Genomic DNA, 13,339 nt, shown 5'->3' on the forward strand with positions numbered 1-13,339 from the left:
CAAAAATATCATTCTTTTGTCATTGAATAATAAAAATTCTACGAAAGTTAAATTACAAATTTATCCATAAACTATTTTAGATTTACAAAAAAGTCTAATTAAAATTTTATATGAAGTTCAGGGGTTAAAATAAAATTTTACCCTTTCATTAAACCTTTTTATATTTTCAATTTTGTAAAAAAATTATATAAATTTTATGAATTTAAACTTTTTAAATAAAATATATAAATATTTTCCAACTTGTTAAAAAAACAACTATATAATAAGGACAATTTGATCAAATCTACATTCTAATAATATTTTATTCTTTTAACCAAACACGGTAATCTTACAATCCTCTAAATCAACCAAACACAAAATACAACATTCCAAGTAATCCTATTCCCTGATAATCTTTTATTACCACTGGTAATCTTATATTCCGTGAACCAAACGCACCCTAAATACATTGAAATAAAACCATATATATAAAAACCTCTCAAAATTTCAAAAAATTTAGTTATACTCTAATATTTTTTGAAAAAATATAAATTAAGCCCTTTAAAATTTTTGAAAATTTTAATTTAAAATATTTTAAAATTTGAAGTTACCCCAAAATTTTAATTTAAACTTTAAAATATTTTAAAGTTTTAATCGTATATTATTCCATACTAAATAGATTTCATTTGCATGAGTAAGTTGAACAAGGATAAGTGGTCGCTAATGGAATGATGCAAGGGTGACTAAAAATATTGTTTTCTTCTCTGTGATTTACGTGGATATGAAGAAACCAATTTGGTACAAGGGAAGTATAAGAAGTTAAGCTGCGTTCGACTGCTACATAACTGCCGACCAAAGTTCCTTGGGCCGTTGGTTTAACAATCATAATCTCATTGCGTCTTCCTTGTTAAAACACGACACCAAGGAAGGAAAGGTGTGGGGATATATTAGGTTTGATTTATTTATTTTTAATAAAGAACAAAATTTGTATATTCGGATAAATACGGTATTAATAGATTATTTTTGAATTTATTCAGATACTCATTAAAGACATTACTTTTCAAATTATATTTTTATTAATTGATTATTTCCGAATTTATTAGGATACTCATTAATGATCTTACTTTTCAGATATTTTCTAATTGTTCTCCCATGAGAAACTCTATAAATACCATGTAAACCTACTAGGTTAAACACAACTCAAAAACTATATAAATTTCGGTGATAGCCTCTGGCAAGATATAGTTTATTTATTATCTCGTTGTTGTATCCTTGGAGACAGAAGACCAAAGATCTCGAGCACTAAAAAGTGATCGAAAATTTATCTTAAAGAAACTATATAGTTATAGGCCTCAACTAGTTTCAAGTTCATTATTTTGTCGAAATTCTGGGTTACTTTCTTTAAACTGTATTTTTTATTTATTAATAAAATATTTTTCTAATTTTTTCTTCTTCGTCTCGAATTGTTATATTTGTAACATTTTATAGTTTACCCTAAAAATTAGTAGATGTGGTGTGGAGCTGGCTTGCGGTTCCATTCCGTTGGATACCTTGCAATTAAGCCAACAACCCTCGTATCTAGAAAACATAAGATAGCCTAATGCAAGTAATCAAACAGTGTTAGGCCAAGCCTGCTGTAAAAATCTTCAACTAAAGAAGGGGAAAAAAAGAAACATGTTAACATGAAATTGGTTACGATTAATTTAGCAGTCAATAAGATGATCAAGTTGTCAAACCCCAAATATGCAATTCAATCCCACAATTCTCGTTGGATCTCTAGTTTCATCTTCTATCTTCTTTTTTTTCATGCAAACTTCAGTTTCTTCTATTTAACATGACAGGCCCTGGACACTTTCCCTCTATCCACCTGAGCTTGAATTAAACCCTTGCTTTAATGGGTTGTGGTATCTCGAAGTTCGACAACCCCAAAGGAGGTGACGCCTCGCATCGGTCGGACGAACGCGATAGGTTCCACTCGTCGAGAGAAGAGGCCTGCACTGATAAGGAAAGCAGTAATGAGGAGGATTTATACGACGGAGACGATGGAATTTCGTACTTGCGGTCGCCTAGTTTCAGGGTATATTGCGTACCATCTCAGCTCGACGACGGAATTACTGAAGGTGATAGTACCCCAGAGGAAATAAAGGATGACCAAAAGATGGTTGCTAAAAACTTCAAGAAGAAGGTAATGAACCCTAAATTTTAAAAATATTTTTAACTAAACCTTCAAAAGTTATATACGATGTGGAACCTGTTATAACATACGGATCAAATTTTAATATGGGTTCAATTAAGTAGGGTTAAAGTTTTGAAAGTTTTTTTTTTTTTGAATAATACAAGGTAATTACAAGTTAGTGTATGTTCAAGATCTTTCTTAGCTATTGATAACGTATAAATCTTGCAGATGCGGCTGCTTGAATCTGAGATCTTTAAGAGATCAACGCTTCCTTTTATAGAGTTGCCCCCTAAAGTATTTGTCGGGAGTGTGGACAGGGTGGTGGTGTTGGGAGGGTGGACGGTGGAGTAGGAGAAGGGAGGGGTATTTTTGACATATTATATGATTTTATTTTTTAATTGATTTTTATTTATTCACATAAAATAAATTAAAATTAAATGGTGATGTGGTTCTAACATAATTAACATTTAGGGACAAATGGAGTAACATTTTATACTTTAGGGGGCAAAACATCCCGAAAAATACTTTATGAGACAATTCTGTACAAATTGTATATTTTAGGGGGTAACGGTGCATTTAAGCCTATGTTCAGGATCTTTCTTAACTATTGATAATATATACATCCTGCAGATGTTGCTGTTCGAACCCGAGATTTCTAAGAGATCAACACTCTTTTTACCAACGAAATCACTATGTAAATTCTAAAATTTTAAATTTTAGAATTTAAACCCGACCCGCATTTAAATGAGCCTATTTTCCTTTGAATAAGCTAGCGCAAGATTGATGGAAGAACTTTGAAGTTTATATACACACACACCCATTCTTTATGGAGTTAACAAAGTATTTGCATTTGCTTTGTTTAAGCAGGGATGGAGTGGTGGATTTGGGAAGACGAAAGGCCCAAGCAGAAAGGAAAAGAAGTCTTATAGGAGTCGATTCGTTCGACATATATTCCATTAATTCCTCATGACAGAATCATCATCAAATTAAAAGGCTCGTTTGCTGATACAACTGATTATTATTAATGTTCTTTCACTTCAAGAATTCGATCCCCCTAAGCTTCATTCTTTTTTCTTTTCTTGTGTATGATAACAGTGCAGGGAAACTGACGTGTATCATGTATGTGAGCTCAGTTCTTAATGAGATGCAGCCATATTTCTTCACTGGATCAGGTTTTCTGATTTTATTAATGCTTCTTTGTTCACATTAGTTTCTTGATAGGATTAATAAACAATGTTCTTAAATAATGATAAATTTTTTAAATTTTTCTTACTTTCAGATCGTGATAGATTTAGAAATATTTTTAAAGGTGTGTATACAAATAATAAGAACACGATATTTATACGAGATGAGTACAAGTAATATTTTAAGGTGAGACAATCAATAAAATAAAGAGAAAATAACTTAAGTGACCGAAAATGCCTTATAATATACAATTTTAACTAACTTTTTTTGGATTTGCGAAAAAAACCAACAAATTCGCAACGCGAACTCCAATTTCGCAACACATATCTCCAAATTCGTGACGCGGTTCTCCAAATTCGCAACGCGATTTTCAAATTCGCAACGCTAATTACCGATATAGGTAAACACAACTATTCACAACTCAGTTTTCAAATTCGCAAAGCGAATTTTGTTTTCGCAACGAGATTTTTTACTAATCAAAATTATACGTGTGACCACTATATTGAACTAAAAAAATCTTCTAATCATATTGAACTAAAAAAATCTTCTAATCATATTGAACTAATTGTGATTAGTTACTCACTTTTAAAATTGACAAAGATCAAAATAATTATTTACTAACAATTTTTTCTTTAAGAGGCGAGATTTTATATTTCGCAATACGAATTTGTCAAATTCGCAACTCAATTTTTAAATTGTCGAATTCGAAATTTTTACCGGATTTTTTCTATCGAATTTACCTATATCGGTAATTTAGTTGCGAAATTGAAAAATTCGAGTTGTGAAATTCACGTAGCGAAAACAAAAGTCGAGTTGCGAATTTGAAAACTGAGTTGGGAATAGTTATGTTTACCTATATCGGTAATTAGCGTTGCGAATTTGGAGAATCGCGTTGCGAATTTGAAAACTGAGTTGCGAATAGTTGTGTTTACCTATATAGGTAATTAGCGTTGCGAAAATGAAAATCGCGTTGCGAATTTATTGGTTATTTTCGTAAATCCAAAAAAAGTTAATTAAAATCGTATATTATAAGACATTTTCGTTCACTGAAGTTATTTTCTCTAAAATAAATAACTAATAAAGAAAAATTTGAATTTTAAGACTACCATAATTAATAAAATTTTTATACGGGATAATATATATATATACACACTATTATTGGATTATTATTTTTGCATTTTTAATATTTTTATAGTTTTTTATTTTTTATTATTCAAGTATATTTATAATTTTTAGAATTTTTTAAAAAATTAGAAAGTTTTTGAGGTAGATTAAATATAAAATCATTATTTAAAGAGATCTATATGATGTCTTAATATTATTTTAATACAAATTAGATATTAATTTTTTATTAACGTTAGCATATCATTAATTTAGCGGAGATGATAGGAGAGTGATCATTTTGTTATACTAATAGTGACTAATTTATTATTTTTTAAACTTCAATGAAGTTACAGACATTAATAAAATATTAGTGACCATTTCTGTAATTTATACTTTTTAAAATCTCTTCGCTTCCAAGGGAATGGATGTGAAAATGGAGCGTGAATCAGGCTTTGCCATGGCCCGGATTTTCCTGAGTTGAAATTTGCATAATTTGCTTGGATTTTCAATTTGTTATTCTCATGAAAGTTTGATTCTCCGAGGAATTAAAAGGAGTTCACAAATTTTCGCTCTCTCTCTCTCTTCTTCTTTTTTTCGTTCATTGCGTAGGGCCTTTCTCTCTCTCTGAAATGAAGTCTTCGTGGGGTAAACTTCGAAGATATGCGCTCCACAAGAACTATGGCAAGGATAAATTAGATTTTTTATATTCAGCTCATTTGGATGAACTCGCTCAAGCAGCTAAGGTACTTTTATTTTGTTTTTCATCTCTCTTTAAAATTATGTTTGAACTTTGGTTTGATCTAAATTCTGATTAAGTTTACTTTGTTGATTGGGAAATAAATCGGCTTCTCTTGTTTCTATTTCTGAAAGTGCAGAAACGATTTTAGGTTATTCCAACTGTGATTGAATGGATCGAGTTCAGCTAGGTGAAGCGAGTTTCTAATGCGTAATTTCATAGAAATTAGAAAATATGTATGGAGAATTATTGCTCTGGGAGAATGGTAGAAATTTTAATCCATTAGGTTTTAAAGACTCTAAATTATGAATCTTTTTTTCTTTGTCGATATTTTGAAACAAGATTAGTCTAAAGGCTTAGTTCAACGTTAAGAAAATGTGAAATGCTTAAGGATTGGAGAGAATCTAAATCCGGATTAGAATAGTGGAGTACTTTTAAGCTTTAGCTGTGAAATATGCTATACACCAATTCAGATAACTATGCCTCGAGTCCATCCTTGTTTGGAACCCTAAATTGATTGCTGCTCAAATAGGTTATTAACTGTCATTAATTGAAGATTTTACTTACCAGTGACCACTGCCACTCTGAATATCCGTGGTAATTATTCTGTGTTTTTAGTTTATTCAGTTAATTCAATAGTTGATTATTATTCCTTGTTATTGGTAGTAAATTAGTAATTAGATTTAATATTTAGTTATAGCTTTATGCTTTTGTATTGCTATGTGACAACTTCCAACTTACTCCTCTCAATGACTAAGCTTCTTGTAGATTATCTTTGATCTCAATTTGAAAGATTAAAATTAGATTTTGCTTTTTTCATTTGGCTGCATTTACAGGATACGCAAGATATGAGAAATTGCTATGATAGCTTACTTTTGGCGGCTGCAGCAACTGCTAACAGTGCATATGGTAAACATGATATTGTTATATTGTCATATTGATTCATGGTATCTCTATGTTGTCACCCTTTGCATTTCTAAATGGTTGGCTATGCCAATTACATGTTATATGGCGCTTTTTCAAGCCAAAAGCAACTGGTAGGTTTTGAAGAAAAAGTTGGATTCAGAAATAAGATGATTAGGGCTTCAATATCAGCTGTTGTGTAGTCATGCATGTTTGCAGATGTGGAATCCATATTAATCTATAGGCAGTAGGCGCATAAACAGCACACAAAAGAATTTAAGTTGTTAGATTACACTAAATCAGTGAAACTTAAGCTTTATGAATCATAGTGTTGAATGAATCTACCTTTGATTTTTATTCAGAATTCTCGGAGTCACTACAAGAAATGGGCTCCTGTCTGCAAGGAAAGAGACTGCTACCTGATGATGAAGAAAGCCGTAAGTAGTCCTTTGCTTCCTTAAGTTGCGTGCACTTTTAGATCACCAATAGGAACATATGTTGTGTACAATTTAGCCTGAAATTTTGAAGACTTGAAAAGCTAAACCAAATTATGCAATTGAACATTTCTTTTGAAATGTTGTAATGTCGCTGAATGAGGCTACAGATCCCGTGTAGCAGTAGAAATTCCAATTGATTCAAGCAACATCTAAACAACTTGAGTCATGTCATTGATTTGTTCGAGTCTCACCCTAAACACGTCCATTATGTCTTTGTATTGATGAATATCCCCTCCCAATTTGCATGTGCACATCTGCATTCCTGGATATCCCCCTCCAAAATATAAAAGAATGAAATGGATCAGAATTTCTGCTTGAACATAGCAACTTCTTGTGGACATGGCATGATGTGCCTTATTCGATGTCTTAGGCTTCATAGGTTATGCCTTCCATTAAATTCATCAATCCTATATTCCCTTAATGTTTGATTTATCTTGAAAAAAAGTACTTGTCCTTCATTAGGGAAACAATGTCATCAAGTAACTGTGCATTTGCATACTTCGGTATCAATTGTTACGTTCTTTTTGATGGAATAGGGAGCTTCAGAGGATGGTGCCGACCTATGTTATTGTGGTATAATGGTTCTGTTTTAAACAATTACATTGCACTTATTTGCAGGGAGGATTCTGTTAATGTTGGGGAACTTGCAGTTTGAACTCCGAAAACTCGTGGATGACTATGTGAGTATTAATCTTATTCAAAAATGGAAGAGAATAAACTTTTCCTAGAAATTTGTTGTATGCTGCGTATTCTAGTAATCCTTTTGCTTAGTCTTCTTGATGCTCTTTGTGCCTCAGCGCTCACATATATTGCTGACAATTACAAATCCATCCGAGTCACTTCTCAATGAGCTTAGGACTGTTGAGGTTTGTTTGCTTGAATCTCTATTGTTTATTTAAGAAATTTTCAACGTCATTTCCCACGTGCCAATGTCACTCTTTTACCATCGTTAATATTCTGTTAAAACTATCATGCTTAGCAGCCTTTATCTTGTTTGCTGGTGCAGGATATGAAGCTGCAGTGTGACGAAAAAAGGTGCATCACTTTTTCACTGCATGCTTATTTTGATTGGGTTATATGCAAGTCTTTTTCTGAATCTTGTTAACGATCTTCAGAAATGTCTATGAATACTTGGTGGCACAACAAAAGGAAAAAGGAAGGTCTAAAGGTGGAAAAGGTGAAACTTTCACTTTGCAGCAGTTGCAAACAGCTCGTGATGAATATGATGAAGTGGCTACTCTTTGTGTTTTCCGGTTGAAATCTTTGAAGGAAGGTCAATCCAGAAGTCTTGTAACACAAGCTGCTCGTCACCATGCAGCTCAGGTTTCTGAATTTATTTCTAAAAGTTTCACATGTCTATGGTTTCTGCCTTATCATAAGTTCAATGCTGATAACCTCCTCCCCTCTTTTCAATTCTGTTTGTCTTGTGAGTGCAGTTGAATTTCTTTAGGAAAGGGCTTAAATCACTTGAGGCAATTGAACCTCATGTTAGGCAAGTTACGGAACACCAACACATTGATTACCAGTTCTGCAGTCTTGAAGATGATGGTGGGGAAGATGGTGAGATTTCCTATGATCTGAACAAAGATGGGGAATTAAGTTTTGACTATAGAGCAAATGAGAAGGGGGTTGGTGTTACCTCTACATCAAGGAATTCAATGGAGGTCTGATCCTTATGCTATTGTAAATTTATTAAGTCATTTTTGAAGTTTTTATGGTTGTAAGCAAGAGTTCCACCCTTAAACATAAAGGCTTGAACAAATGAGGATCAAAGCTAGTCATGTTTCACTTTTTCCTCCTTATTCCTATTTTAGGAGGGGGTAACATTATTTTCGTCGCTGTTATGCTTTTAAGTAAGAGCTGCACCCTTAAACATAAAGGTTTGGAAAAATGGGGTCCAGAACTTGTCATATTTCACTTTGGCCGCCTTATTCCGTATTTTCCCCCCATATTGAAGTTCGAACCATTAGTAGGATTGGTTTCTTCATCCAGAATTCCATACAAATCATAGTTTATTTTGGCCTGTTTAGTGGTTCAATTCATTCTAGTTCTAGAGGAGGGGGATGATGTCATTGTTGTTTGTGTGATATTGTACATTGATCTTTTCTCATAATCCATTTATGTGTTGATAACTTCCTTTTATTCCTAAAACATGGTGGTTTATTCTCCAGGTAGATGAAGTAAGTTCTTCATTTCCCCAAACTTCAAAGATGGAAAATGCAGAGGTATATCTCCGTTCATTCAATTGTCATTTGTCCCTATTGGAAAAAATCAACCCATAGGCTTTTAGAATCATGAATTTTCAACTTGTTGGTTTTGCTTGTAATATGAGTTTCTTAAAGTATATATTTTATTAGCCTCTGCTGTCTGCCTGTAGGTAAACCCTGAGAAAAGCCATGGGGATGTTCAGGTCTCAAGTAGGGAGCACAAAGTGGGTAGCCATTCAGCCCCCATATTTCCAGAAAGGAAGCTTGATCCTGCTGAAAGAGTAAAACAGATGCTGCAGTCATCTACAAGGAGGTCTAATGCTTATGTGCTTCCAACCCCAAATGATTCAACGTTTGCAGCTTCTTCAAGAACAAGTAGCTCTGTTTCCCACTCGAGACCAACAAATGTAGCTGGACATCCACACAATTTATGGCATTCCTCCCCACTAGAGCAAAAGAATCGAGAGAAAGATTCCCGTGATGGTCAATCATCATTAGAGTTTACCATCTTGAATTCTGAGTCAGTTCTTAAGGAGAACAGCAGTCGTAATAATATCGCTATGCAACTACCCCCTCCTTTGACTGAAGTACAAGAATTTGCCCTGCTGGATATCTCCTCCGAAGGCAAAATTATGAAAAGAAAATCTGTTTCTGGTCCATTATCTAGTCAACAATCGTTAACAAAGCCTGTTCTGCCGGCAAGCAGTTCTATTCCACCTGCCAAACTTCCCAATTTAGCTTCTGCAGTATTTTCTCATTTAACAATTCCTCGATCGTTGTCACCTCCCAAAGTATCCCCAAGTGCATCACCTCCCTTTGTTTCTTCACCCAGATTAAATGAGCTTCACGAGCTTCCGAGGCCTCCTGATAATTTAGCTGCCAAATCAGCAAAACCTCCTGCCTTGGCTGGTCACTCAGCTGCACTAATCTCAAGAAATCAAGAGCTTTCTGCTAGTAATATTCCTCCACCGGCAGCAAGCGGAGCATCTCGCCTTCCAACTCCACCTTTGATAGTACCTCGAAGTTTCTCTATGCCTTCTCGCCATCAAAGAGCAATGGCGCATAATTTTTCCAGGCTTTTGGAGGCTCCGCAAGTTCCAGAGAAGGATGGAGAAGCTGCATTGCCTTCGTTGATGCCCATGAAACCAATACCTGGCGTTCCCGAAGTGGCGTCTCATTCTGACCAAATCAGAAGTAATTAGAGCTTCATAATCATTCCATTACATTTGTTTTTTTCATACGAGTTGGTATTTGATTACCATTTTTCATGTTTGAGACGCATGTGAAATAATGTTCGAGTTTATGCAGGCGGAAGCCGAGATAGCTGATTCGTTTGCAGCTGATCGAACCTTTATCCGGATAGTTTTAGGTGAGGAGCAGTGCGTAAATACGAGGTTTAGTGATGCGTTAGCTAAGTTCGTGATCCCAAATCTTGGTTAGGCTGGTGCGCTGGCGTATTTATTGGTTGTTGAGGATTAATGATAAAGAAGTTCCCACGATTGTAGTGATCGTTGTTTTGTATTGTATCACATATATTGTCCACTGTTCACATAAGGAAATTGCTTTTGTTGCTTGATCCGAGATTGCATGTGTGCTGTCATTAGCAGCATGTGCCCCATGAAATGAATTGTTAAGGAAAATGATATTGATTAGTCTCTTGGGGTTCCCTTGAAATAAGGCTTTATATATCATTGGCGTATAAACTTATACACCAACGATAAATTATATGTTATCTATCTTAACATTTTCAATTAAAATATTCATGTGAAATTTTAAAAGATAGGGTAAATTACTTATTTGGTATCTCATCTATTCTTGTGTTTCTATTTTGGTCATCCAATTATTTTTTGTATTCAAAAGCATTCTAGTATTATGTTTTGTTTTTATTTTGATATCTAGCATTAAAAAATTAACATGATGCAAAAGTGATATTTTGTTTTTAACATTGTTCTCTCTCTTTTAATCAATAACTCACGTCATTTTTGAAAATTATTTTAAAAAATAATACATGTATTGTTGATTAGGAGAAATAAAATAACATAAAAAAATCAAGTCAGCATCACTATTAATTTTTTTAACTGTGAGTGTCAAAATAAAAATAAAACATAACGTTATGTATAATTTTAAAAAAAATAATTGAATGACCATAAAAGAAATATGAGAATAAATGAGTTACCGAATAAGTAGTTTACCCTTTATTTTCTTCATAGGGCGTATTATCCTATGCAAATTTGGATTTCTAATTTTCTTTTAGTGGGAAACGACATCGTTTCGAACAAAAATAGGGGGAAAAACCAATGGCTGCTCTTGTCTGTTTATTTCAACTCTATTTCTAGACTTCCATAATTCCATTTCTTATTGAAGTTAGCAAGGTGAAAAAAAAAATCAGCTCTTGCAGATTCATGGCGACGCTTATGGAAAATCTACTGGTCAAGGCATTCTTTGTTTTTTTTTCTTGATTTCGGAAGCCACCGCCGTCAGCGACTCCTTTATCATCGCTCACAAGAAGGCATCGCTCACCAGACTCAAATCCGGCTCCGAATGCGTCTCCGTCTCCATCGACATCTACAACCAAGGCTTCTCGTGCGTTTCTATTTCCCTTTTTATTTTTCTTCTTTTTGATCCTTTTAGTTCAGATCTGGCTCTAACCACTCCATCGAGATGGAAAAGTTGGAACTCTGAATCGATAATTCAAGTATGAATTTGACCTATCCTTATTATCTCATGTAGCTTACGATTTCGTTTTAGGCTTTGCATGTCCGAGAAAAGATCAAATTTTACTTTCTTTTTGCTGATGATTCAGTTTAGAGAACATAAAGAGAAAAAATCAGTTTAAATCTACTTTCTTTCCATTTTAACACTCGGATCTGAGATGACTGAAATTTGATCGATTTGGAAATGTTACTTTGGCATTTTTATCTTATTTTCTTATATGTTTTTCTGCTGTAAAATCTTGCCTGTTTCATATATTTCAATTTTCTTTCTGTTAATTCATGTATAAGTCCGTTGACCATCAATCTATAATTGGAGGTTGATGTTACTACACGATCTAATATAATACTCGAACTATATTTTATAGGGCATTCATTGCCTATTTCCCCCTGTGCTCCCGTGTGAAGAATTTTTTTTTTAAGTTTCTCATTCATTTTATTTTGAGAGTATATATAATCTTACTTGAGGAAAACTTTCTGAAAAAAATTTCAGCACGGCATATGACGTGAGTGAGTCTCGTGGATCATAGCTGGCCCCAGGATGAATTTGATGTCATCAGTGGCAATATTTCAGTCATGGGAGAAACTTGTTGCGTGAGTATTTCCTTTATGTTATTCCATTTAATTTGGTTGTTCTTGATTGCATCTTAATTAAATTCCAAAACTCTAAAATCTGCAGTGGCGGTGTTCTGCCACATTCATTTGAATTAGAGGCCAAAAGACGAGGGATGTTCTATGGTGCACCAGCGGTTATCACTTTCCGCATTCCCACAAAGGCCGCCTCACAGGTTTGAAATCCATTTTCCATTCTTAAAATTTAAGGAAAAGGAAAGAGAAAAGAAGTTGTGAACAAGCTTTGATGCTCTAATTTGCTCGGTGTTTTAGGAGGCGTATTCAACTTCAATCTTACCGTTAGATGTCCTTGCCGAAATACCTCCTGAGAAGAAGTTTGACTGGGTGAGTTCTTTTTGGAATAACAATAAGCAAATAATTCAAGGTTATTGAATTTCTTTATCCTTGTTTCCATGTTACTAAAGCCTGTTTGTTTGTCTTTTGTGCAAGTTGTGATGGTCGGGACTAAATATTGAAGGCTAAGGTATGAATGATTATTGGTACATCTGTTAAAATAATCATGCTTCTGAATCTGTATCAAAATAATGCATACAACCCCGCTACCTTTTATTGAACATCTTTGTTGTCGGGGTTAATATGTAGTGGTTGAGTGTTGCTTCTTAGATAACGAATAAACAAAGATGGATCCTTGGTGAGCCACATTCCTAGTTCTTAACCTTTTTGGTCTTATTTACGTTGTCCATAAAAAGCGACTAATGTGAGTGTTATCTTGTGCAGAGGTTGCTGGCTAAGTATGGATCTCAAATCTCTGTGATATCAATCGTGGCTCTATTCGTCTACCTGATGGTTACCCCGTCGAACTCCATTGGTGTAACAGCAAGCAAGAAGAAGCGCAAAGTATTTGTAGCTGAGCTGACTACGCCAACTTTTCTTTCTGTTTGCAGTTCAAAAGGTGTTTTTCACTTGTTTTAGAACATATTTGTTGGCGGAATTTTATAGTTAGATGGATGCTAAATGAGTTTAGCGTAAGATGAATCAACTAATTCACACTTCTTAGGCCTAGACTTCAATTGATATATTGGGTTTGAGTTTTAAAATTTACAACATTTTACGTTCAGCCTTTTCAGTGTGTTTAACAGAGATGTTGGCTTACTTTCAGCACTTGCATTCCAATTTTCATCCTTAATTTAATTTCCTTCATGTCGATCACTTGTCTATTAAATGTCCAATGCCATTAAATTTCTCTCGATAAATTTATGTAAAAATTA

At 34.0% G+C, this 13,339-nt stretch overlaps 1 protein-coding gene and 1 pseudogene across 2 annotated transcripts; both read left to right on the forward strand.

Annotated features, from left to right (window-relative positions):
- The first annotated feature begins 4,921 nt into the window (after window positions 1-4,921).
- Window positions 4,922-10,394, forward strand: LOC120137633 (uncharacterized protein At2g33490-like). 2 transcript variants are annotated; one of them, XM_039153331.1, is made up of 11 exons: window positions 4,922-5,187; window positions 6,017-6,089; window positions 6,446-6,520; window positions 7,199-7,260; window positions 7,378-7,446; window positions 7,587-7,615; window positions 7,696-7,903; window positions 8,017-8,244; window positions 8,752-8,805; window positions 8,958-9,981; window positions 10,096-10,394. In XM_039153331.1, the coding sequence occupies exons 1-11, from the start codon at window positions 5,074-5,076 to the stop codon at window positions 10,113-10,115; spliced, it is 1,956 nt and encodes a 651-aa protein (XP_039009262.1). In that variant the 5' UTR covers window positions 4,922-5,073; the 3' UTR covers window positions 10,116-10,394. The 2 variants fall into 2 exon arrangements, with proteins under 2 accessions (XP_039009262.1, XP_039009263.1); XM_039153332.1 differs by having other exon boundaries at window positions 4,922-5,183; window positions 6,013-6,089.
- Window positions 10,395-11,174: 780 nt separating this feature from the next.
- On the forward strand, window positions 11,175-13,172 carry LOC120137634 (annotated as a pseudogene).
- Window positions 13,173-13,339: the final 167 nt, after the last annotated feature.

Source organism: Hibiscus syriacus, unplaced genomic scaffold (assembly GCF_006381635.1).
Source record: "Hibiscus syriacus cultivar Baekdansim isolate YM2019G1 unplaced genomic scaffold, ASM638163v2 tig00110676_pilon, whole genome shotgun sequence".
Taxonomy (NCBI): Eukaryota; Viridiplantae; Streptophyta; class Magnoliopsida; order Malvales; family Malvaceae; genus Hibiscus; species Hibiscus syriacus.

What these genes read in the sequence shown, in the direction of transcription:
- LOC120137633 (XM_039153331.1), top strand. Translation starts at nt 5,074, where the DNA reads ATGAAGTCTTCGTGGGGTAAACTTCGAAGATATGCGCTCCACAAGAAC. An exon ending in GAAAACTCGTGGATGACTAT is followed by an intron (nt 7,261 to 7,377) that starts GTGAGTATTAAT and finishes TTTGTGCCTCAG; the next exon opens with CGCTCACATATATTGCTGAC. An exon ending in CATCAAGGAATTCAATGGAG is followed by an intron (nt 8,245 to 8,751) that starts GTCTGATCCTTA and finishes TTTATTCTCCAG; the next exon opens with GTAGATGAAGTAAGTTCTTC.